The sequence below is a fragment of the Triticum aestivum genome, chromosome 5A (genome assembly GCF_018294505.1).
Source record: "Triticum aestivum cultivar Chinese Spring chromosome 5A, IWGSC CS RefSeq v2.1, whole genome shotgun sequence".
In the NCBI taxonomy this organism is placed as follows: Eukaryota; Viridiplantae; Streptophyta; class Magnoliopsida; order Poales; family Poaceae; genus Triticum; species Triticum aestivum.
In genome coordinates, this window is record NC_057806.1 from 128887072 (window position 1) to 128910465 (window position 23394).

General features: G+C 48.0%; 1 protein-coding gene across 6 annotated transcripts; it reads left to right on the forward strand.

Annotated features, from left to right (window-relative positions):
• Positions 1 to 6484: 6484 nt before the first annotated feature.
• On the forward strand, positions 6485 to 14179 carry LOC123102610 (pentatricopeptide repeat-containing protein At4g13650). Of its 6 annotated transcripts, XM_044524015.1 has the most exons (6): positions 6485 to 9625; positions 9725 to 10209; positions 10297 to 10629; positions 12352 to 12459; positions 12554 to 13189; positions 13276 to 14179. In XM_044524015.1, the coding sequence occupies exon 1, from the start codon at positions 6696 to 6698 to the stop codon at positions 9453 to 9455; it is 2760 nt and encodes a 919-aa protein (XP_044379950.1). In that variant the 5' UTR covers positions 6485 to 6695; the 3' UTR covers positions 9456 to 9625; positions 9725 to 10209; positions 10297 to 10629; positions 12352 to 12459; positions 12554 to 13189; positions 13276 to 14179. The 6 variants fall into 6 exon arrangements, with proteins under 6 accessions (XP_044379950.1, XP_044379949.1, XP_044379948.1 ...); XM_044524014.1 differs by having other exon boundaries at positions 10297 to 12459; XM_044524013.1 differs by having other exon boundaries at positions 12352 to 13189.
• Positions 14180 to 23394: the final 9215 nt, after the last annotated feature.

Sequence of the window (23394 nt, forward strand, 5' to 3'; positions counted from 1 at the left end):
CACGATGTCGAGGATTCAATCAATCCCGTATACAATTCCCTTTGTCAATCGGTACGTTACTCGCCCGAGACTCGATCGTCGGTATCCCAATACCTCGTTCAATCTCGTTACCGGCAAGTCACTTTACTCGTACCGTAATGCATGATCCCGTGATCAACCACTTGGTCACATTGAGCTCATTATGATGATGCATTACCGAGTGGGCCCAGAGATACCTCTCCGTCATACGGAGTGACAAATCCTAGTCTCGATTCGTGCCAACCCAACAGACACTTTCGGAGATACCCGTAGTGCACCTTTATAGTCACCAAGTTACGTTGTGACATTTGGCACACCCAAAGCACTCCTACGGTATCCGGGAGTTGCACAATCTCATGGTCTAAGGAAATGATACTTGACATTCAGAAAAGCTCTAGCAAACGAACTACACGATCTTTGAGCTATGCTTAGGATTGGGTCTTGTCCATCACATCATTCTCCTAATGATGTGATCCCGTTATCAATGACAACTAATGTCCATAGTCAGGAAACCATGACTATCTTTTGATCAACGAGCTAGTCAACTAGAGGCTCACTAGGGACGTGTTGTGGTCTATGTATTCACACATGTATTACGGTTTCCGGATAACACAATTATAGCATGAACAATAGACAATTATCATGAACAAGGAAATATAATAATAACCATTTTATTATTGCCTCTAGGGCATATTTCCAATAGTAATATTCTCCTGCTTATGTAAACACCTCGGTGTACAATTCTGTCAAGCAAGACCTTGTTACTATTGTTGATGACATTCCGGTAGCCACCGATGAACGAGAACTTTGCCTAATGGTCCGCCTCGTTCAACGAGCAGGAAAATGGTTCTCTTCGTCCCTCGCCCTTGGTACCGACATTGTTACCGACATAACAGATAGGCTACCCTCTGACATGTCTTGCTATCATGACCGTGCAAGATGTCAATGCCCTTCCTACTTTTAACCACATGGTGGGCCCATAACCCACAGTTCCACATGATCGAAACCTGACTCTCCTGTACACCCATGTTGCCAAAGTTATTCCTCGCGCTTGATTTCGTATGTAATTCATGGGTCATCTTCCTTGAAATCTACTTTGGTATCAGACGCAATACTTATTCTCGTTGCTTTGAACCCCCCTTCACCTTCTGATTAGGCCATCCAACGATTGCCCGCCCATTGGAAACTTCTCATGGTACGTTCTTACTTTGCTCTCGATAATGTCTTAAGTTTCAAATCAAGAGTTACTTCCCGCCACCTTCCGTGATGTTATCTACCAGATAAGCAACACTGTAGCGACCCGCTCTCCCGGAATACCCCCTTATCCTTCATAAGTACGATGGAGTTCCTGAAGAAAGGAAGCCTACTTCATCATGATGACCCGAAACAGAGAACCGAAGACATCAACGAAAGGGATTAACTTCTTCGAGAAGAGCAGCCAAGACCGATAAGATCTGTTAGAATATCGTAACCAGACATACCCCCCTTGCTCTACCTCTTAAATCTCGGGACGAGATTTCTTGTAGTGGAGGAGAATTGTGACGCCCAGATAGTTAAGCTACAGTAACCATCTACTAATGATGCCACGTCACCATGATTACTGTTGTTAGTTTCACGATGATTCAAATCTCTTTCCGAATTCAAATTCAAAATCTAGTCAAACGGTAAAAGTTTTGAAGAAGTCAAATCTAAAATGTTCAAAGTGTAGCAAATAAATCATAGATGATTATGGTGGTGGATCCAAATTAACATACAATGTTTAAATGCACTAGATAATAGGAACAGACGCTGAAACAATTATTTAAACGTCTCTTAAATAATTAAATTGTTAAAAACTACTTTTTATAACTACAAGAATAATTGTGGCAGTGGTATAATTACTATTAGTAATTTAGGTGCTAACTATATGTTTTACAAAACTAAAACAATTAGGGAAATAAAATTAAAACAGAAAAGAAAAAAAAGAAAAAAGAAAATAAAAGAAAAACTCCCCGGCTCCCCATGGGCCTCGGCCCATCCCACCCAACTAGCCTACTTGGCCTAACCGGCCCTCTCCCTGGCCTATACCCCTGGCCAACCCAGACCGAACCCTAACCACTAACCCACTCCCCCCGATCCCCCCCACTCTCCTTGGCGCCTCCCCCCTTGATCTGGATCGGGATCACCCCGATCCCGCGCCGCCCCGCGACCTCGACGACGGCGCCCGTCGCCGGCGCTGCCCTGCTGCCGTCGCCACCCCATCCTCGTCCTCCTCCTCACCGGACCGCCTTGAGCTCGGAGCGCTCCCGACCCCGTTGCCTGTCGCCGCCGCCCGGAGCGCCTCCGGCTCGGCCACCCGTCGTCGACGCACGCCGCCCTGCCGCTGCGCCCTATGCCGTTGCTGACCACCACCACGTCACAGGAGCACCACCACCGTGACTCCGACTCGCCGGACCCCGTCGTCGCCGCCGTGCTTCCTCACCTCCTCCCCGGGTCGTTGCCGCCCCGACCTCATTACCGCCGTCGTCAGACTGCCTCGAACCCCGGTGAGGCCCCGGGCCTCCTGCCCCCTCTTATCGCACCCCCTGCCCATTCGGACACCGCGGCCGGGCCGCGCTCGTGCGCGTCCTCACGCCGGCCTGCGCCCTCCCAGCCTCGCCCGTTCGCAGCCACGGACGCGCCTCCGCTCGCCTCCGCCTGGCCACGCCCAGCCCTGGCCTCGCCTTACCACACTCCGGCGCCGCCTCGTGATGCCGCCGGCGCCACCCCTCGCCTCCGCTCGCCGTGGCCCCGACTGGCCGCGCCAGTTTGCCGCGACGTCTTAATTAATTCTATATTAGTTTAAACTAATCATTTTAGTTAACTACTTAAGCCTAACTAATTAACCTAAACCCTGATTAACCTAAACAGTGTATGACATGTGGGTCCCACTGGACACACACATCAGTTTGACCAGTCAACACCTCTGTTGACTGCTGACGACGTCAGCATGCACTATTCTAGATAATGTTGAATTAAAATAATTAAATAAATCTTAAAAATGATTTAAATCTTTTTAAATTAATAGAAAATAAAATGTAGCTCAGATGAAAATACTTTCTACATGTAAGTTGCTCAGAATGACGAGACAAATCTGGATACACAGCCCGTTCGTCCGCCACATATCCCTAACCTATCGAACTCGCAACTTTCCCCCTCTGGTTCACCGGTCCGAAAACGCGAAACACCGGGGATACTTTCCCGGATGTTTTCCCCCTTTGCCGGTATCACCTCCTACTACGTTAGGTCACCCCTAGCACCTCGTATCACCATGTTATGCTTCGTGTTGCTTTGATTGCTCTGTTATTTATTATGTTCCCCCTCTGTTACTTCTTTCCGATAGACCCCAAGACCGCTGCCGGTACCCCTGTGATCGACTACATCGACAACGAACCCTTCTCTTGCCAGAGCAACCAGGCAAGCCCCCCCTCTTGATCACCGAATATCGCCTACTCTTCTCCCTACTGCTTGCATTAGAGTAGTGTAGCTTGTTACTGCTTTCTGTTAATCCTATTCTGATGCATAGCCTGTCATTGTTGCTACAACTGTTGAATCCTTACCTGCAATCCTAAATGCTTAGTATAGGATGCTAGTTTACCATCAGTGGCCCTACATTCTTGTCCGTCTGCCATGCTATACTATCGGGCGTGATCACTCGGGAGGTGGTCACGGGTATATACTTATACATAATATATGATACTTGTGGTGACAAAAGACGGGTCGGCTCGAGGAGTACCCGCGGTTGATTCACGAATTGGGGGCTGGAAGGACATACTTTCTCGACAGCCCTCTGTGTGGATCTTTGTGGCGAATCGACAGGGCAGGTTGAGATCACCTAGGAGAGAGGTGGGCCTGGTCCTGGTCGGCTTTCGCGGTTATTTCAAGATAACACGTTTAACGAGATCTTGGTATTTGATCTGAGTCTGGCCACTAACCTATACGCACTAACCAACTACGCGGGAATAGTTATGGGCACTCGACGTCGTGGTATCAGCCGAAGCCTTCGTGACGTCAGCGACTGAGCGGCGCGTGCCGGGTTGGACTGGAACGCCTGCTCTTGTATAAGGGAGGCTAGGTCTGCTCACCGCCCGCCCTCGCAACATGCACGTGTGCAATGGGCGATGGGCCCAAGCCCCTGCGCCATAGGATTTAGACCGGCGTGCTGACCTCTCTGTTGTGCCTAGGTAGGGATGCGACGTGTTGATCTTCCGAGGTCGGGCATGACCCAGGAAAGTGTGTCCGGACAAAGGGGATCGAGCGTGTTGGGAAATGTGGTGCACCCCTGCAGGGAAGTTAATCTATTCGAATAGCCGTGATCTTCGGTAACAGGACGACTTGGAGTTGTACCTTGACCTTATGACAACTAGAACCGGATACTTAATAAAACACACCCTTTCAAGTGCCAAATACAACCCGGTGATCGCTCTCTAACAGGGCGACGAGGAGAGGATCGCCGAGTAGGAATATGCTATGCGATGCTACTTGGTGAACTTACCATCTACTCTCTTCTTCTGCTGCAAGATGGAGGTTACCAGAAGCGTAGTCTTTGATAGGACTAGCTACCCCCCTCTTATTCCGGCATTCTGCAGTTCAGTCCACATATGATACCCCTTTTCCATTTGGTACCAATGCATACATATGTAGTGTAGTTCCTTGCTTGCGAGTACTTTGGATGAGTACTCACTGTTGCCTTGCTCCCCCTTTTCCCCCTTCCTATACCCGATTGCTGCGACCAGACGATGGAGCCCAGGAGCTAGACGCCACCGTCGATGACGACTACTACTACTCGGGAGGTGCCTACTACTACGTGCAGCCCGCTGACGACGACCAGGAGTAGTTTAGGAGGATCCCAGGCAGGAGGCCTGCGCCTCTTTCGATCTATATCCTAGTTTGTGCTAGCCTTCTTAAGGCAAACTTGTTTAACTTATGTCTGTACTCATATATTGTTGCTTCCGCTGACTCGTCTATGATCGAGCTCTTGTATTCGAGCCCTCGAGGCCCTTGGCTTGTAATATGATGCTTGTATGACTTATTTTATTTATAGAGCTGTGTTGTGATATCTTCCCGTAAGTCCCTGATCTTGATCGTACACGTTTGCGTGTATGATTAGTGTACGGTCAAATCGGGGGCGTCACACACTTAGTCCCAACAGATTTGATAGGCAGTAGCTAACAACTAGGGATGTCAATCGGGTCTCGTTTAATCTCGTTTTAACCCACTATGTGATCTAGCAGTTTAAAAAATTGTTTTTCTTTCTAGAAAAATTAACTACGGAGCTAGGTAAAACTAATTAAATGGGACTTGCGGACACCATTTATTTGCCATTTACATCCCTACTAACAACCCACTACAACTTATATAGGTGTCATGGGTATAAGTGGGATCCCACTTACAATACATGGTGTGCGTACTCTATTAGCTGTCAGGTGTGCCTACTCTACTACCTCTCTTTATCAACCGAATCCATGGCGCTCAACGACGATGCGAAGCCTCGCACTTCCAATGCAGGCAACACCAATGGCTCTGGTGACGATCAAGATGCCGTATACAACAAGGACAAGGCGGCATTGGCGATGGATGCGGTAACGACGGAGGTGGACCCGAACGTCACCTCGTCGACAGTCGTTCGGGAAGGGCATGACCTGGTAGTGGTGATGGACGTGAGGGACAGCACGCAGGGCGACAAGATGCATAGCATGAAGAGGGCGATGCAATTCGTGATAGTGAAGTTCACCCCGGTCGACCCTTCTATGCTGTTTCCTTTTTCCACTCCGCCACCAGGCACTGCCTGCTATGCTCCGTCACGAAGCTCGCCTAGGCCAACATCTAGTCCGGCTTGGACACCACTCTGGTCACGCTGCCGCCAAAGTTCGCACGTCCAACATCTTCCTCATGTCCGATGGCCAGCAGAACACCGGCGATTCCAAGCAAGCCGATCCCGGCAAGGTCCTGCTCAGTGACATCGCCAGGAAGTCCCCCGGTGGGATGTCTAGCTCTGTGCGTGACGGCGACAATGGAGTGCGCCCTTCTCGTAACTCCTCGGCAGGCTCCTCACTCACGGTGATGGCATAGAAAGTGCAGATGACGCTGATGTCCAAGATTGATGCCCCCCCCCCCCCCCCCCAACCTAGATGCCATGATTGTGCTCGTCCTCTTGCCATGGGGGCTCGCGTGTGGCGTGGACATTTTTAATGTTTAGAAAGGTATAAATGGTAATAATGGGTCGGCTAAATGAGACAACCCAATTAAATTTTTGTGTTCAATGCGAACACGCTAAAGTAGTTTAAGTGGGATGGGCTGATTAGTCCCACTTAATCCCACTTCTATATGTGCAATCCGTCTTGCATATAAAAATGGAGGGAGTATGAGATTAAAAATATTAAATTTAGGAACTGTGGAGATGCTATAAATAAAGCAGTATCGTGAGACGTCGCCTATCCTGGTAACTTTGCTCACCGGCACGAGATTAGCGCAGTCGCGCTTCAGCGAGCTCGTCCTGAAGCCGCACAGCAGCCATCGCTCCGGCGCAGGCCGCCGACCTGACCTCCTCCACCACCTCCAACCTCCCTGCCTCGCGCGCGCTCCCTCTCACTAACATATCACCAGCGAGCTACTTGGACAATGTCCTTCACCCCGTCGCGCCCAAGGTGTTCGGCTCAATGACGCGCCGGGCAGCGGCCTCGCTTAACAAGTCGCTCACTGGGTTCCTCGCGCACGAAGATCCGGAGAAGCTCCTGTCGCTCTTCGCAGCCAAGGTCAGGCAGTGCAGGGGCCTTGGCTCTGTTGATTTCGCGTGCGCCTTGCGCGAGTGCAGGGGCAGCGGCAAGCGCTGGCCGCTCGTTCCGGAGATCCACGCGAAGGCGATCACATGTGGGCTCGGGGGAGACCGGATCGCTGGCAACCTGCTGATTGATTTGTACGCGAAGAAAGGGCTTGTGCAGCGCGCGAGGCGTGTGTTTGAGCAGCTATCTTCCAGGGACAATGTTTCTTGGGTTGCAATGTTGTCAGGGTATGCACAGAATGGTCTTGGACAAGAAGCTGTTGGGCTATACCACCAGATGCATCGCTCCGGTGTTGTTCCCACGCCTTACGTTCTGTCTAGTGTACTCAGTGCTTGCACTAAAGCTGCGCTTTTTGAGCAAGGGCGGTTCGTTCATGTCCAAGTTTACAAGCAAGGGTTGTGCTCTGAAACTGTTGTGGGGAATGCGCTTATTGCACTGTACTTGCGGTTCGGATCTTTTAGCCTGGCGGAAAGAGTATTTTCTGAGATGCCGTACTGCGATAGAGTAACGTTCAATACACTGATCTCGCGACATGCTCAGTGTGGAAATGGTGAGAGTGCTTTGGAGATATTTGAGGAGATGCGCTTGTCAGGCTGGACGCCTGATTGTGTAACCATTGCTAGTCTCCTTGCAGCTTGTGCCTCTATTGGGGATCTGAATAAGGGCAAGCAGCTCCATTCTTATCTGCTAAAAGCAGGCATGTCTCCGGATTACATAATTGAAGGTTCGCTTCTTGATCTCTATGTGAAATGTGGTGATATTGTGGAAGCCCTCGAGATCTTCAAATCGGGTGATAGGACAAATGTAGTGCTATGGAATTTGATGCTTGTTGCATATGGGCAGATTAGTGATCTAGCAAAATCTTTTGACCTCTTTTATCAAATGGTAGCTGCAGGGGTACGCCCTAACCAATTCACATACCCATGCTTGTTAAGGACTTGCACTTACGCTGGAGAAATTAACCTTGGAGAGCAGATTCATTCACTAAGCATAAAGACTGGCTTTGAGTCCGATATGTATGTCAGTGGTGTACTGATAGATATGTATTCTAAATACGGGTGGCTTGATAAGGCTCGAAGAATTCTTGAAATACTTGAAGCAAAAGATGTGGTCTCCTGGACATCGATGATCGCTGGATACGTGCAACATGACTTTTGCAAAGAGGCCCTTGAAACATTCAAAGATATGCAGCTATTTGGAATTTGGCCTGATAACATAGGGCTAGCAAGTGCTATAAGTGCTTGTGCTGGAATTAAAGCGATCCGTCAGGGTCTGCAGATTCATTCTCGGGTTTATGTGTCTGGTTATTCAGCAGATGTCTCCATTTGGAATGCGCTGGTAAACCTTTATGCACGATGTGGAAGAAGCAAAGAAGCTCTCTCTTTATTTGAGGCAGTTGAACATAAAGACAAGATAACATGGAATGGACTGGTATCTGGTTTTGCACAGAGTGGTCTATATGAAGAGGCCCTTGAGGTATTTATTAAGATGTATCAAGCAGGTGTCAAGTATAACGTGTTCACCTTTGTATCCTCTATTAGTGCATCAGCTAACCTTGCAGATATAAAACAAGGAAAGCAAATACATGCTACAGTTACTAAAACAGGTTACACCTCTGAAACTGAAGTTGCCAATGCGTTGATTTCACTGTATGGGAAATGTGGCAGCATTGAAGATGCCAAGATGCAGTTCTTTGAAATGTCTGAAAGGAACGACGTGTCATGGAATACTATTATTACAAGTTGCTCACAACATGGACGTGGCCTAGAGGCTTTGGATCTATTTGATCAAATGAAGCAAGAAGGTCTAAAACCAAATGATGTGACCTTCATAGGCGTTTTAGCTGCTTGCAGTCATGTGGGTCTGGTAGAGGAGGGTCTTGGTTACTTTGAATCCATGTCTAGTGAGCATGGAATCCATCCAAGGCCTGATCATTATGCTTGTGTTGTAGACATTCTTGGACGAGTTGGGCAACTTGACCGGGCAAGGAAATTTGTTGAGGAAATGCCTGTATCTGCTAATGCAATGGTTTGGAGAACCCTTCTCAGTGCTTGTAGAGTGCACAAAAACATCGAAATTGGGGAGCTTGCAGCCAAGTATCTACTGGAGTTAGAACCTCATGATTCAGCATCATATGTCCTCCTTTCAAATGCATATGCTGTTACTGGGAAATGGGCTTACAGGGATCACGTCAGAAAGATGATGAAAGACAGAGGAGTCAGAAAAGAGCCCGGCCGTAGCTGGATTGAAGTAAAGAACGTGGTTCATGCTTTCTTTGTTGGTGATCGGTTGCACCCATTGGCTCATCAGATTTACAAATATTTGGCTGACGTAGATGACAGGTTAGCCAAAATAGGGTACAGACAAGGGAACTATTTTCTTTTCCAAGAAAAAGAGAAAGAACAAAAGGACCCCACTGCTTTTGTCCATAGCGAGAAGTTAGCTGTGGCCTTTGGATTGATGAGTTTGCCTCCTTCTATGCCCCTTAGAGTCATTAAGAATCTCCGTGTCTGCAACGATTGCCACACTTGGATGAAGTTTACCTCTGAAGTCATGGGAAGAGAAATTGTATTGCGAGATGTGTACAGATTTCACCATTTTAACAATGGCAATTGTTCATGTGGAGGCTTCTGGTGAAATGTGTTGAAGTTAAGTTCTTGAAGTGCTCCTCCTGAAGTCCCCTATGTTTCCATTTGTGATCATCAAGGTGTTACTTCAATCTATTCATGTGTGGGATACACCTCTTTGTTGGCCTGTCATCCAGATATCTAAATTTGGAAGCCAGCACAATCAATACCACAAAACAGGTAACATAAATACATAATAATACATATAATTATGGATCAGGTATTCTTGTCTATAACATGCTTTTTATTTTCACCTTTGTGGCCATCATGCCGTTTCAGGGATCTATAACCTTTTTTTTAAAGGTCCACTTTTCAACCCTCAACTATTGCAGAAGTTCATATTTCAACCCTGAACTTTAAACTCCCCACTTGGTTTGTGCGTGAAGCAACAGTACAAGTCCCATCTCACCGTTGATTTCCCAGGGCAATATGGACTATCTACATTCTGTCAAAAACTGATGGGTCCTCTCCTTGCCCATATGCTACCAGCCGACGACGCTGCCTTCACGTTCTCGTCCTCCCCAAGTCCATCAATGTCCCCGTCGCTGCGCTCGTTTGTCCAGCTTGATCTAATTCATGACTTTATCCATGATGACGCCCCCTATTAGCTGCTGCGGTTGAAATGCAACATATATAACTGACGACAACCACGGCGCCGCCATCGCAGTAGCAGCTGTTTCCGTTGCGGGACTCGGCCCAACCACAAAGAATGCAGAGCACCTGCAGTATGTGGAAGCCAGCTGGAGATGTACATCCGATAGAAGGTGACCAACTGACGGAAAGGCTTCCAGCACAGCCCTATCTTTGATAATCTTCGTAGCTGAGAAAATTCTTTCAACTGATACCCGCAGGTTTCTCCCGCCCCATCACGCTGTCGCCACCGCATCGACTCCGCTCGGACGCCCGACCATGACGAGCTTCATATCTTTCTCCTCGTGTTTGTCATCGGCAGCCGAATGAGCTATTCCGATGAGCCTCCCCACCGCACTATACGCCAGACCAGTTTGTTCCCCGCCGCATCGATGAGTCTGACTGGCCCAAAGCCTCAAACACTCGCCGAATTGGACCTCAGGCCTCCTTGCTGGGCTGCCAGCCCGTCTGGGCGGATACTCCTGCCTCCACCGGAGAAGCTGGCAACTGGCATCGATGTGGAGAAGTTGGCATCTAGGAGTTGAGGAAGTCAGGTGAGTTCCCAATGGGGCCTTTGTTCTTAGCTCGCCATTTGAAGAAGTCTTGAGTTAGCTAATTTTCCATTTGACCACGAAGTCAATTTTCTGTGTGAGTTGTGCATATCTTGTTTAAAATATGAATATCATGGATGAATCCATGAGCTCATGGATGAATAGGAGTGGCAGATGCAGCTTAAATCTGGAATTAGCAATTTTGAACAAAATTCTGAAAGAATTTCAAGGTCACACACAAGAAGATTGTGTAAACCAAGAACACATATTAAGAATGGCGTGCTGATAGAATGGCCAGTAAGGCGAATGTTCATACAAAAACATTTGTAAACTGTATGAGTTCCTTACTCAAGAAATCTCCAGTAACATGACAAGTGAAGACAACTTTTGAGCCGAGTACCTCCTAGAAGATGAACCATAGCCTATACACTTGACCTTCTAGCTGCTACCACAGATTTCTTCAGGAAAGTACTCTCCATCGAAGCCACATTTTCACTTTGCAACTTCAGCTATGACACATGCACATTTATAGAAAACAAATTGCGAATATGATTCTGCCCACAACAGGCAGGGAATGATACATATAATCTCTCCCTTTTTTGAGGATCAACTAATCCACAATAGGTACTACGAACAACACAAGTAGCTGGTAGCTAGCAGTGTGTAAATGTTTAAATGTGCATAGTACTACTCGATGAGCTGACTTCCATTGACACGGAAGGTGCTGGTATAATTTCCGATTGATGTTCCATCTTATTTTTGTCCAGAAGTTCTCGTGCTTTACTCACTAGGGAAGCGAGAGTGCCAAATTCCTTCATTGCAAGACGATCAGCACTAGCAAAAATCATGAAACCCTCAAGTGCTGACATATTATCTGAAGCATTAGACAGAGATAGTATCAAGCTGTCAAACCTGTCCTGTCCAGATTTTTTTTGACGTACCAGCCTCCATGCTGCATCATTGATATTACCATCTTGCTGATAATCTTCATTATCATCAGGCAATTGGCTGTGGGCTCACGGTTTATTTCAACCATCTCCCTGAGCTTCCCAACAAAGCTAAATGCGGCATCTTCTGAGACAATTGCCTTAACCAGCGGAGTTAAATCATGACCTTTGTCACTGATCAATCTATCAAATATTGCCGCACAAAGAGATAATAAAGCTGCGTGCAATTTCCTGTCCACAGATTCCTCATCCTTTTCCTGAAGAGAGGAAATGATTTCGTCCGGACCATTGTCTTGTGATGAAACACAACTCTCATGGCCATCTTCTAAGTCAGCTCCTGGTGGCTGATACTTGTCTTTATCTGTTTCATTTCTTGCTTGTACTTCCTTCCTTGTTGATCCATGAGGAAGTATTTGAATGAGAACCTGCAATGGCAAGAGCATGTTTAATTTGACCAGGGTACAAAGCTATTTAGATGAGAAGAAACGGTAATAATTCAAGTGAGAGAACAAGAAAACAAAATAAAGTTCACCTTTGGCGTGACATCTTTCATGGCTTTCATGAGTTCCTTGAAACAATCTTCATTCTCTTTGTAATGCATACAAAGATGTTTCAGGGTTTCAGCTGCAGTTATTCTGTATGTGTTGTGGTCAGCCTTAAAGAGCATCCTACTTAGATCATCGACAACACCACCATTAGAAGATGGTAGCATATTTTTCGCTTAGCATCGCCAGTGCTTCCCCTGCCAATTTTCTGATGGAGCTATCTTGGGTTTCAGAATCAGAAGTGAAGATGCGAGCCATTGTCTCGATGAATTTTCCTCGGCTTTTGGTGCCCACTCCTGGAGCTGCATCCATGAGTAGTTTTGTGAGAATTTTGATGACTAGTATGTATAACTTGTGTTTACGACAGATTTTACAGTGCAGAATCCGCTCCATGCTACTGATCACTTCCGTGTTTCCGTGGATTTGGTTACGGAGATTCTCGCCGGTGCTTCCGGGAGAAGTCACGATGCGGCACATGACTTGCAGTGATGCTGCAGCTACACCAAACCGTTCGTCATGATCAATGAGGTGGAGCATATCAGAGCTTATGGGGGCCATGACCTTGAAGAGAAGGCTCTGGTCTTCGCATATGAGACAGCAGTTATGTTTGTCAGCAGCGAGGCTGTCAAGGATAACAAGGCCTTGCTTCATGAGCGACTTGAATTCACCGGAAGGGGCACTGTCATCGTCAGGCTGTCGCTGAGAGGTTTCGAGCAGTGAAGATATACACAGTATGCCTTGTGGAAACCGCTTCAAATGGATCTCTCCAGCAAGCTTCACCACTATCCTGGCAGCGAGCTCCATGATCTCCTTGTCTTGTCGGCTTCTTGAATCGAGCGCCTGCAGCAGTTTCTCAACTATCTGGCTGCAGGATGCCGACCCAATGAGCTGTGCAATCATCGAGTGCTGCTCCTTGAGAGCTGACTGTGCCAAGAGTGCGTCCAAAATCCTTACCCCGGAGAGGTAGCTGCCAGATGATTCAGACTTCATCAAATCCACAGCGTACGTGACCAGGTTCCTTTCCTTTACAAATGATGGGTCCTTGGCGCACCCATTTCTGGTCTGACACAGGTACTCCTTCACCGATTTCCGAACGGATCCTTCTTTGTCCAGCTTGTATTCTTCGACCACTTTACTGACTAGCCCATCTCCTGCAGAATATGAGAAGAACCTGTAGCAGAAGAGCACACCCTGGAACAGAGCCAGTGAGTAAAAGACATTCAGAGCAGGCTGCAGGTTTGCACGTCCATCCACCTCGCCGTAATCGCGCCGTATCAGGCGCCACAGAGATATCCCGCCGGTGATCACCAACCCACACAAGTAAAGCGCTGCTAAAGGGCACAGTATAACTGCGAACACCAGCTGCTGAATGAACAATATGGTAATCGCTACCAGTAGGCGTGCCATGGAGGGATCCTTGTTATCGGCATTTCTCCTTTTCCTGATGTGCCATCGCCTGTCGATCACCGTGGCATATATAACACGCAGGAAGCCGAAGTACGATCTCCTGATATACTTTAACTTCTTGTTCAAAGATACATCGAAGACCCTGCAGGTCAGAGTTCCCAGTTAGACCATGTGTTATGGCGCTGCTATAAGGAGGGGGCGAGAGGGCTGGCCGGGGACCTTTTGCCCACGGCCAGGCAAGATGAAAGGGATTTTCTTCTTAATTCTTGCTTGATTAGATTGATACATCTCCTCTCTTTATATAGAGAGGTTTACTTGACTCCTAAGCAAGGCTTACTTGACCCCTAAGCAAGCAACCCTTATCTCTAATTAATCCTAAGACTAACGGGCTATACTGCCAGCCCAGGTCCATTACGTACTCTAACGCTACACCCCACCTGGATATGCAGCTTGTCCTCGAGCTGCAGCCTAACCAACTTATAACCATGACTCGACGCAACACAAACCTAACACTTAAAAGCAAGCCTTTTACATCTCGGCTTGTTTTATTACTCTCAACCTGAAATGGACTGAGACGCTTTATTTTGGACCCCTTAACAAAAAGTGGACACCATCCGCACGTCGGACGTGCACGTGTACAGCCACCTGGATCCCATGGACACCACCTAGACAAAAGGAGTGCATGTGTATGGCCACCTGGAAGTGGCCGCAAGAGCGACCAGCAGAGGCGCCCTCGCGGCGGCCGGCGGAATGCAGTGGTGCTACGCGGTGCGCTCCTGTCGGTGACACCCTGCCTTCTCCCCGCCGGGCGGCTGTTGGTCTGCACCGCACAGAGAAGAGTGGAGGGTTTGCGATGGAGAATGATGAGAGGAGTGCGCCCCCCAACCGCCGATGTCACAGACTTTGATGTCGCTGCCCGCAGGGAAAACAGAATGCCCAAGATCCCCGACGTAGCGGACGAGATCGAGGTCCTTTGCGCAGCGAAGGGCAGCTGGGAGGAGCGGCAGCTGCAGACCATGCATCTCCCGCACACGCCGACGTGCTAGGAGGCCGCGCGCAGCAGCCTGCAGCCTCACTGCCACCGACACGTGGCGGGTAGTGATCCAAGCCGGAAGCGGTGACGGCGACGGCAGGAACTTGATCTGCTGGATGGGGACGCCCTGGGGAAGCGGTAATGGCGACGACGGAAACTTGATCTGGTGGATCGGGACTCCCGCCGACGCGGTCGATGCGGGGCCGGAGCCGACCGGCGGTGGCTGCTGCAGCGGAGCACCGGGCGTGGCGGAGGCCGCTAGGAGCGGCGGCTGCCACGGTAGCCAGGGCGGGGCGGTGGTGGCGGTGGATGGCAGCTGCAGTGGCCCGATGAACGCGGCGGTGACGCCCTGGGGCAGCGACAGCGGCTGCTGTGGCGGAGCGCCGGACGCGGCGGCTACCACTGCAGCCAGGGCGCGGCGGCTGCCACTGCAGCCAGGGCGCGGCGGTGGATGGCAGCTGCAGCGGCCCTGCGAGCGCGGCGGAGGGCGCCTGGTGTAGCGGCTCCCACGGCAGCCACGGCGGCGCAGCCGGGTGCGGCCCGTAGGACCCGGCCAAGAACAGGCGGATCTCCTGGACCGCCTGGGTTAGGTCCCGCAGCGCCCCGGACACCTCCTCCGGGGTGAGGACGGCGGGGGTGGGCGCAACGGAGGATCTCGGCAGCGGAAGAGACGGGTTGGGCCGCGGTGAAGACATGATCGAACCGAAGCTAACTGATACCAAATTGTTATGGTGCTGCTAGGAGGGTGCGAGAGGGCTGGCCGGGGACCTTTTGCCCACGGCCGGGCAAGATGGAAGGGATTTCCTTCTTAATTCTTACTTGATTAGATTGATACATCTCTTCTCTTTATATAGAGAGGTTTACTTGACTCCTAAGTAAGGCTTACTTGACCCCTAAGTAAGCGACCCTTATCTCTATTTTTTTTTGAGAATGACAGGCCCCAAAGCTATACAGGAGAGTGATTACAATCAAACAACCTGTCACATCCCTAGCTTCTGGTTTTGCACTAGGCTAGCTGTGTGTGTGCATCATGTTTAAATTTTATTTAAAAGTTAAATTGGGGGTGATAAAACCCTAGCACTTTGAAATCCAAATAGGTCCAGCTTAAATAAATTTCATTCAAGAACCCAAAATGCTCTTATTTGATGTTTGTTATTTTTGACAATGGTTTTGATCCATACCAAAAATAATGAGCATTTTTAAGGAACAAGTTGGGCATTGAATTTAAGTCATAAAATATTTGAATTGGGGCATTTAATTGCTATTAATATTATTAAATGCTCCAACAATTCTGGAAATAGCTAAGGGCCTCTGAGTTAATTCAGTTATTGCCCATAATTAATTTCAGGATTTACAGAAATGATTTGGTGTTTTTACCAAATCAAAAACAAATTGCAAAAATAGAAAACAGAAACCAAAATAGGAAAAAAAACACAGAGAAGGAGAAAACCTACCTGGCCTTACCTGTAGTCGGCTCAGCTGCACTGGCCAGCCCACCAGGGGCAGAGTCGTCTTCAACCTCTGCCTACTGGCAGAGGCATGTCCGCGCGCGCGCCGTAGCTCGCCACCTCCTGCTTGCCGCTGTCCGCCTGGACCTGGCTTGAACGACACACGACCCCCTCGACCCCCCTCACTTTCCCCGTGCCTCTCTCCCTCCTCCGTCTCTCTCCCACGCTCCTCCCCGGACACGCCAGAGACCGCCGACGAGCACCACCGCGGCCACCGCCGTTCCCTTGCCCCGTGGTTGTGACCTCTAGCTCCGCCTCGATGCCGTGAAGCTCCAAGCCGCAGAACGCGCCCGCGGATGCCCTGCAGCGTCGTCACCACCGCCATCTTCCTCGTCTGCTCCGACGAACGCCGTCACTCGATTCGCCTCGCCCAGAGCGTCCCCGAGCCCGCCGAGCTTGTCTACGTGACCGTTGTGAGCTCGCCGTCTTTTCCCCCTCGTTATCTTCGTTGTTGCGACCTTAGCGTCCGTAACCACCGTGGCCGAGCTTCCCCTGCCGCCGGCCATGTCGCCATCGTCGTTGCAACCACTGCAGCTCGAGCCTGAGAGCGTCACCGTGCTCAGCATGTCTGCAGGAGCACGAAGCACCCCACCGCTCGCCCCGCCGTGCACCACAATGCTGATTTCCAGCTTGATCGAACCACGGCCGCCGCAAACCTCGTCTCCGGCATTGATTCCGGCGACCCCCGCGCCCACCTCCGTCTTCTCTTGATGCGGGCGAGCAAGGGCTATGCCCTGGTGCCCTCAGCGCGCTAACCCGATGCCTCTAGCGCAAATCCGACGCGCCCCGCCGTGTTCTGTGGTCGCCGCCGGTTGAACTCTGGCGAGCCGACGTGGCCGCATGATTAGCGCTAATCACCGCCAGCTAACCCTCCCCAGAGCCACTGACTACTGGGCCCCACGGCCTAATTAACACTGCTTAGCTCCTGTTTAGACTAAACTAACCCCACGGGCCCCATAGGTCAGTTTGACCTGGCCACGTCACCGTTGACCGGACCCACCTGTCTGTGACACTAAGTGTCTCAGGGTCACTGACCAGTGGGTCCCACTGGTCAGGTTTGACCTGGACCCGTCCCGTTGACTGGATGATGTCACAGTGACGCAGTGATGAGGTCATAAATTCTTTTTTGGATTTTAAATAAATCAGAAATGATTTGTTTAATTCAGAAAATATCCAAAACTTTGAAAAATCATAGAAATTCAGCCGTAACTCCAAATAAGATAAATTATATATGAAAAATGATCAGAAAAATCTAATCTATCCATCTGTACCATTTTCATGCATGTTTGAACAACTTAAAGTTGCTGTATAAGACAATTTGAATTAATGGCATTTGAAATGTCTTACATGGAGTTTGAATTTGAACCTTGGGTTCAAACCAACTTCATTTAAACCGTTGCTAGCTACATTAGCTCAACTCACATCATATTGCCATGTCATGACCATGCATCATATTGTTGCATTGCATTGATTGTATTCTTTCTGTGTTTGCCGGTGATTGTCCCCCCCCCCCGATAGACGTGGTTCCGACGATTGATCGATGACACCGATGAAGAACTATATTATCTTCGGAAGTGCCAGGCAATCAAAACCCCTTTGTTCATTCCGATACAATCCCACTCTCTCGCTCCTGCTCTCTTTTACTGCATTAGGACAACAACGATTCAACTGTTACATGCTGCGGTAGTTGAACCCCTTTCCTTTGCATGACCTGTCATTGCCACGGTAAATAGATGAAACCCACTAGCATGAGTAGGAGTTGTTTGAGCCCTGATGTGCCTACTCATTCATGCTTGTTTGTCATGCCTGCTATTGCTTAGAGTTGAGTCAGGTCTGATTCATCGGGAATGAATTGGAATAGTGATGAACATGTCCTACTGTGTGTGAGCTAAGTGTGTGAACATGATTTGGTAAAGGTAGCGGTGAGAGGCCATGTAGGGGTACATGGTGGGTTGTCTCATTGCAGCCGTCCTCAGGAACTGAGTTCTGTGTTTGTGATCCATGAACAGTTACTACCACACATTGGGTTCCGGTAACTCGACCCCTCTCGACTTATTAATCAACTTGATCTCTGTCCAGGAGTTGCAACTAGTTTCTGGTGTTTGTAGGTAGTGTTAGTAGTCTACCAAGTGGCACCCGGTACAGGTGGGCTTGGGACAGACTAGGCACAGTGGCCCGGTGTATCAAGTGGCACCCGGATGGTGGGCTTGGGAACCCTGCACACATCGTTTGGGGCCATGAGCGACACCCCGGCCGGATCTCCTTGCGGATGGAACCCGAATAGGTGATACACCTGGGCTAGAGACTTGTTGGTTAGTCAGGTCGTGGCCGACTCCCTCGCCCGGCTTCCGCTTGAAGGTTGCCGAGGTACATGACGTGTACAGGGCGATAAGTGGCGAGAGCGTGTGTGAAGAAGTACACCCCTGCAGGGTTATCATTATCTATTCGAATAGCCGGATTCCTCGGATATGGAAACTTGGACCCCTTGCATAGTTCATAGACAAGTGAAAGTGGATACTCTAAAATGCGCAAGATAAGTGTGAGTGCTATGGATGGTGTTCTCGTAGGGAGACGGGAGCGGATCCATAGTGGTGTATTGGTATGGTGAATTTGTGGACTCGTGTGCGCCACCTCAAAAGAGTTACTTGCAGTCGTAGTTCAGGATAGCCATCGAGTCAAAGCTGGCTTGCTGCAGTCAAACTCCACCACCTCTTTGTTGATACCAATGCATATGTAGTTAGTTCTGATGTAAGTCTTGCTGGGTACAATTGTACTCACGTTTGCTTAATTTATGTTTTGCAGAGAGACTTCAGTCTCGCTAGTAGTTCCGCGTGGACTTCGACGTTTAGCTTGTTACCTCAGCTATGATCCTGTATCCTTGGGAGGGTCTTGTAGATAGTCAGGCTTCTCAGCCTTTTTCATTTGTAGATGTCTGTAGTCAGACATGTTAAGCTTCCACATGTGCTTGTTGCTTGTATGCTCTGTATGTTGGGCCATGAGACCCATGCTTGTAATATCTCGCTCCTCGGAGCCTAATAAATACTTGAGTCGTAGAGTTATGTTGTGATGCCATGTTGTATTTACACATATCGAGCATATTGTGTGTATGACTGAAATGCTTGGTATGAGTGGGATCCGACAACCTAGTTGTTTATCCTTGGTAGCTTCTCTTATGGGGAAATGTAGTCTTGTGCTCCCATGAGCCATAGTAGTCTGCTACAGCCCGGTTCACCGGAGTCCTGCTAGCCCAGCACTACTGCTCCGGAGCACTTGACTGGCCGGCATGTGATTCACTTCGTTCCTGTGTCTGTCCCTTCGGGCAAATGTCACGCGGTGACATCCGAAGTCCTGCCTAGCCTGCTACAGCCAGGTTCACCGGAGTCCTGTTAGCCCAGTGCTACATCCCGGATTCACACGCTGCTGACTGACATGCTCGATATTGATTCATGCATGCCTGTCCCCGTAAGTTAGTGCCACTTTGGGTTCACGACTAGTCATGTCGGCCCGGGTTCTCTGTCATATGGATGCTAGCGACACTCATATACGTGAGCCAAAAAGGCGCAAACGGTCCCGGGCCATGGTAAGGCGACACCCATGAGAATACCGTGCGTGAGGCCGCAAAGTGATATGAGGTGTTACCGGCTAGATCGATGTGACTTGGAATCGGGGTCCTGACAGCCTTGGTATCAGAGCCTGACTGCCTGTAGGATTACCAAGCCAAGCTGGTCGAAGTCGTGTCTAGAAATGCTTTAGTTATATAAGGGAATTGATTGTGGATGGGAACATAAGGCTCTTTTTACTCCTTTACCTCATGGCCTTCTGATCTGAGTCAACCTCTTCTCTTCTACGGGGATTAAGAGCTAGGCTTCTCTTCTATCTCTTAGGGTGACGTGTTACTAAACCGTAGCTGCCTAGGATTGTTGAGTTCAAGCCTCAGTTCAGTTCCTACTACTTCCATATGTTCATAGCTAGCCTCAGAACCTTGATATTGTGATGTTGAGTGGTTATGCCACCATTTTGCAGGATGTCTCAAATCTTTTCGAGCATTTACAGCCGTTATGCTGTCCGAGTCATCCCAGGTTTCTAAAATAGTCTGATGCATTTGCAAATCCCTTCTTTCCGTTCCCGGTGTTTCTTTGGGCCAGTTTAACCACACTAATTGCTGAGTTGAGGTATTCTATTGCCTCGACATATATGTTGGAATTATTATTATGACCCTAGGTGTCCTAGGGGATTATCTAGTAACCTAGCCATGTTTTGTATTTCTAGTGTGATGATTCTGGCTATTGTTCTCGAAAGCATCCCGTGATGCCATTTAGTAGTAGGTATTCTACTCTTGGGTTCCTGACCCAAGATTCACTCCACTTACCTTCCGTTGATAGTGTTTGCTAGTTCCTTTAGAATATTAGTAACCTTTGCGATAGTCCTCGAGGTCCGTGGTATTTTCTTCTTCCAAGTACCATGGACTTCTTATGGCAGAAGTTCTTTTGAACCAAAAGATCACAATAAGAGTGCTCTTGATGAGTTCTTCGTTCTACATTGTGAATCTGCCAGTTCTACCTTTCTACATGGGTTATCCGGAAGAAATGTTGAGCTTTGCTCGACATACTAATCTATGCATCCACAACTCAGAAAGATATATGTTCCTTGAGTTGTCCCTCCTTAGTTGTTTCTGACCTTCGTCTATCAATTGATAGTCGAGGGTATATCATTGCATTCGTTCATCAAAGTCTATTATTCTTGTGGTCCGTCGAGCCGTTCTATTTCAGAATGACTAGGAGAAACAAACTCCAGTACCTCATCCATATCTAGGATTGGGTCAAAGCAGTTGTATTCCGCAGATCAAAATGCCAATCCAGCTTTTGATTCTGTTCTACCCTGAAGTATTGCCCTCTTGATGCCAGGAATGTCATGATAATTGCACCAACTCTTATAAATTCCTGTTGCAGTGATACTTCTTGCCATCATTGTTCATTCCTCGGTTCCCGTGTTATTGTAACCGGAATGCCGACAAGTGAATTGTGATGTGTGAAATCAATACTCCTAGCAACCCCGTTGCTTGGTGGTTAATGGACGATAATCTCATTCTTGGTGTGTTGATTATGGAATCATCATTCTAAGATTGATCGTGCTACCTAGTCCATTTTCCTGGTGCACTTTTTGATCAATGAGTTAGGATAGTGTCAACCCTTTGCTTATTTGATCATATCGTCTCGCTCTGTAAAGCAAGATTGTTCTCGATCTTAGTAACATATCGGTGGTTCGTGATTTTCCGAATATCTTCTCGGAAGTATTTCCAGGTTGTCCCTTGACCGCTATGTTGAGTTCGTGATCAAGTTGGTTTCTTGTAAACCACTCTTTCTCCAAGAATCCGTGTTAGACACCCCTGAGCTAGTTGGTTAAGCTAAACAACAACTTGGAGAGTTGGAAGATAAAAGCTTAATCCACTTAGTTCACTTCAAAGGGGATATCTTGCGTGTGTGTGTGTGTGTTCAAGAAAGATGATATCTCCATCGATTGGTCCCTGTGATCAGTTGTTGGACCTATTTTCTTATTAATCCTTTGATTTGAGTGCGGGCTATCGTCAAATCAAATCAGTACCAACGATGTTCGTAATGTTGTCTTACTCGTGGTTGATCCCTCGAGCATACACCATTACATCTTTTGGTCTGACCAATAGTAACACATTGTTCACATAATGGTGGAAGTTCAGTGATATGGAAATTCTGATGAGTTACTGATTGAGCCCAACAGCAGCATCTTGTCTCCTCCATGATTCATGTTGAACATTGAGCTAGTGTTGGAAACTTTTGAAAGCATTTTCTTCATACTATCTCATGAAGGATATGTTTGGATGAAAGAAGTTACTGTCTTTAATTCACGTGCACTTGATATAAGTTGCCGTCGTGGATCCGAGAAAGATTGTTTTTGCTTCCTCTGGAATCGTCCCAAGTTAGTCACGCCTATATGCGAAGTACTCTATGGTTTGATAGGTTGGCCGCCTCCATTCCATATGTGTTTCCTAGCACACCAAGCCACTGATTGATTTGTTCAAGGAGAAGTAGTTCCTTCTTAAGAGCAAGACTTATGCAAGGACTCCGACATCCTCGATGATGGTTCCCCTTCTGAACTCGGTAGCGTTTTATTGTAAGACTACTATGTGGTCATGCTTGTCTAGGACAGCGTGTTCACATGTGTGTAGCAGAACTAGCTCATGTTTTGGAGCTTGCTATTATAGTTCATGTCTTGAAATCTTGCAATGTCATCTCATTGATTTGTGTTGCAAACTTTCATTTTCTTTCTAGACTCAATGAGTCTGGAATATCCTGACACCAACCAGATCTGAATCTCAGGCAGATGTGATGGTTGGGACATTTTCCCAAGAGCTATAATATTGGTCTCTCGGTAACCGGTAAAGTGGATGACGTGGCCAACCCACCCGACCGGAAGACCTATTATTGTAGTATCTTGTTTGAAGAAGTTGGCCACTTCCCCATAAGGATATCGTAGAATTTATTCCAGTAGTAGTTCCTTATGGATTTTTCTGATTCCGAAGTCCGACCTTTTATTTGATGTCCTAGATACCAAACCATATCAATAAATGGGTTATGCTAGCACATCAAGGAGAACATTAGAAGCGGAGTGCTAAATGTCTCTCGGTCGATCATCCAGATTATGTTTCCTTAGCCTCGCTAAGGGGAAGTCGGAGAAGGTGTTATCTTCTTTTGTATCCGCGTCATCCATCACTAGTCATCATGGTAGTATGTCGTGTTGCCAGGATCCTTGCCACGGATGCTGGTAAAACCTTTGATGAGTTTGGAAATGCTCAAGTCCCTAAGATCACACTCAGTCACTAGGTTATATCCTCGGTATCAATTGGGATGTGCCTCCCGTTTGTCGAGTTGTTCTATAACCATAATTTCCTTTCTGATCTGAGTATGCCATTTCTACGAACTCCGTCAAACAATCGTTCGTAAATTGCCTCGGGTTGGTGAAAAGAGTTCCAATGATCTATGTATCAAAAGTAATTCTTTTTGCCACTTAAGGGAAAAATTCTACGAGTCACCTTCCCTGAGGTGTCCCGTTATGGTATCGTGGGCAACTTAACTCCTCACCACTTTGAAACCCCCCTCACCATCTATTTAAGCGTCGAATTTTTGCCTACCAATTTGAACCTTTGTCATATGTTTCTCATCCATCATCTCTGATGTGTGTTCTGCGTCTCACCTCAAGGGATGTTTCTACGTCTCATTCCGTGAGTTGATCTTGTGTTAATTAAGATCGATGATCCAGTCTTGTGAGGTTGTCTTGCTCTCTTGTCGCCATGT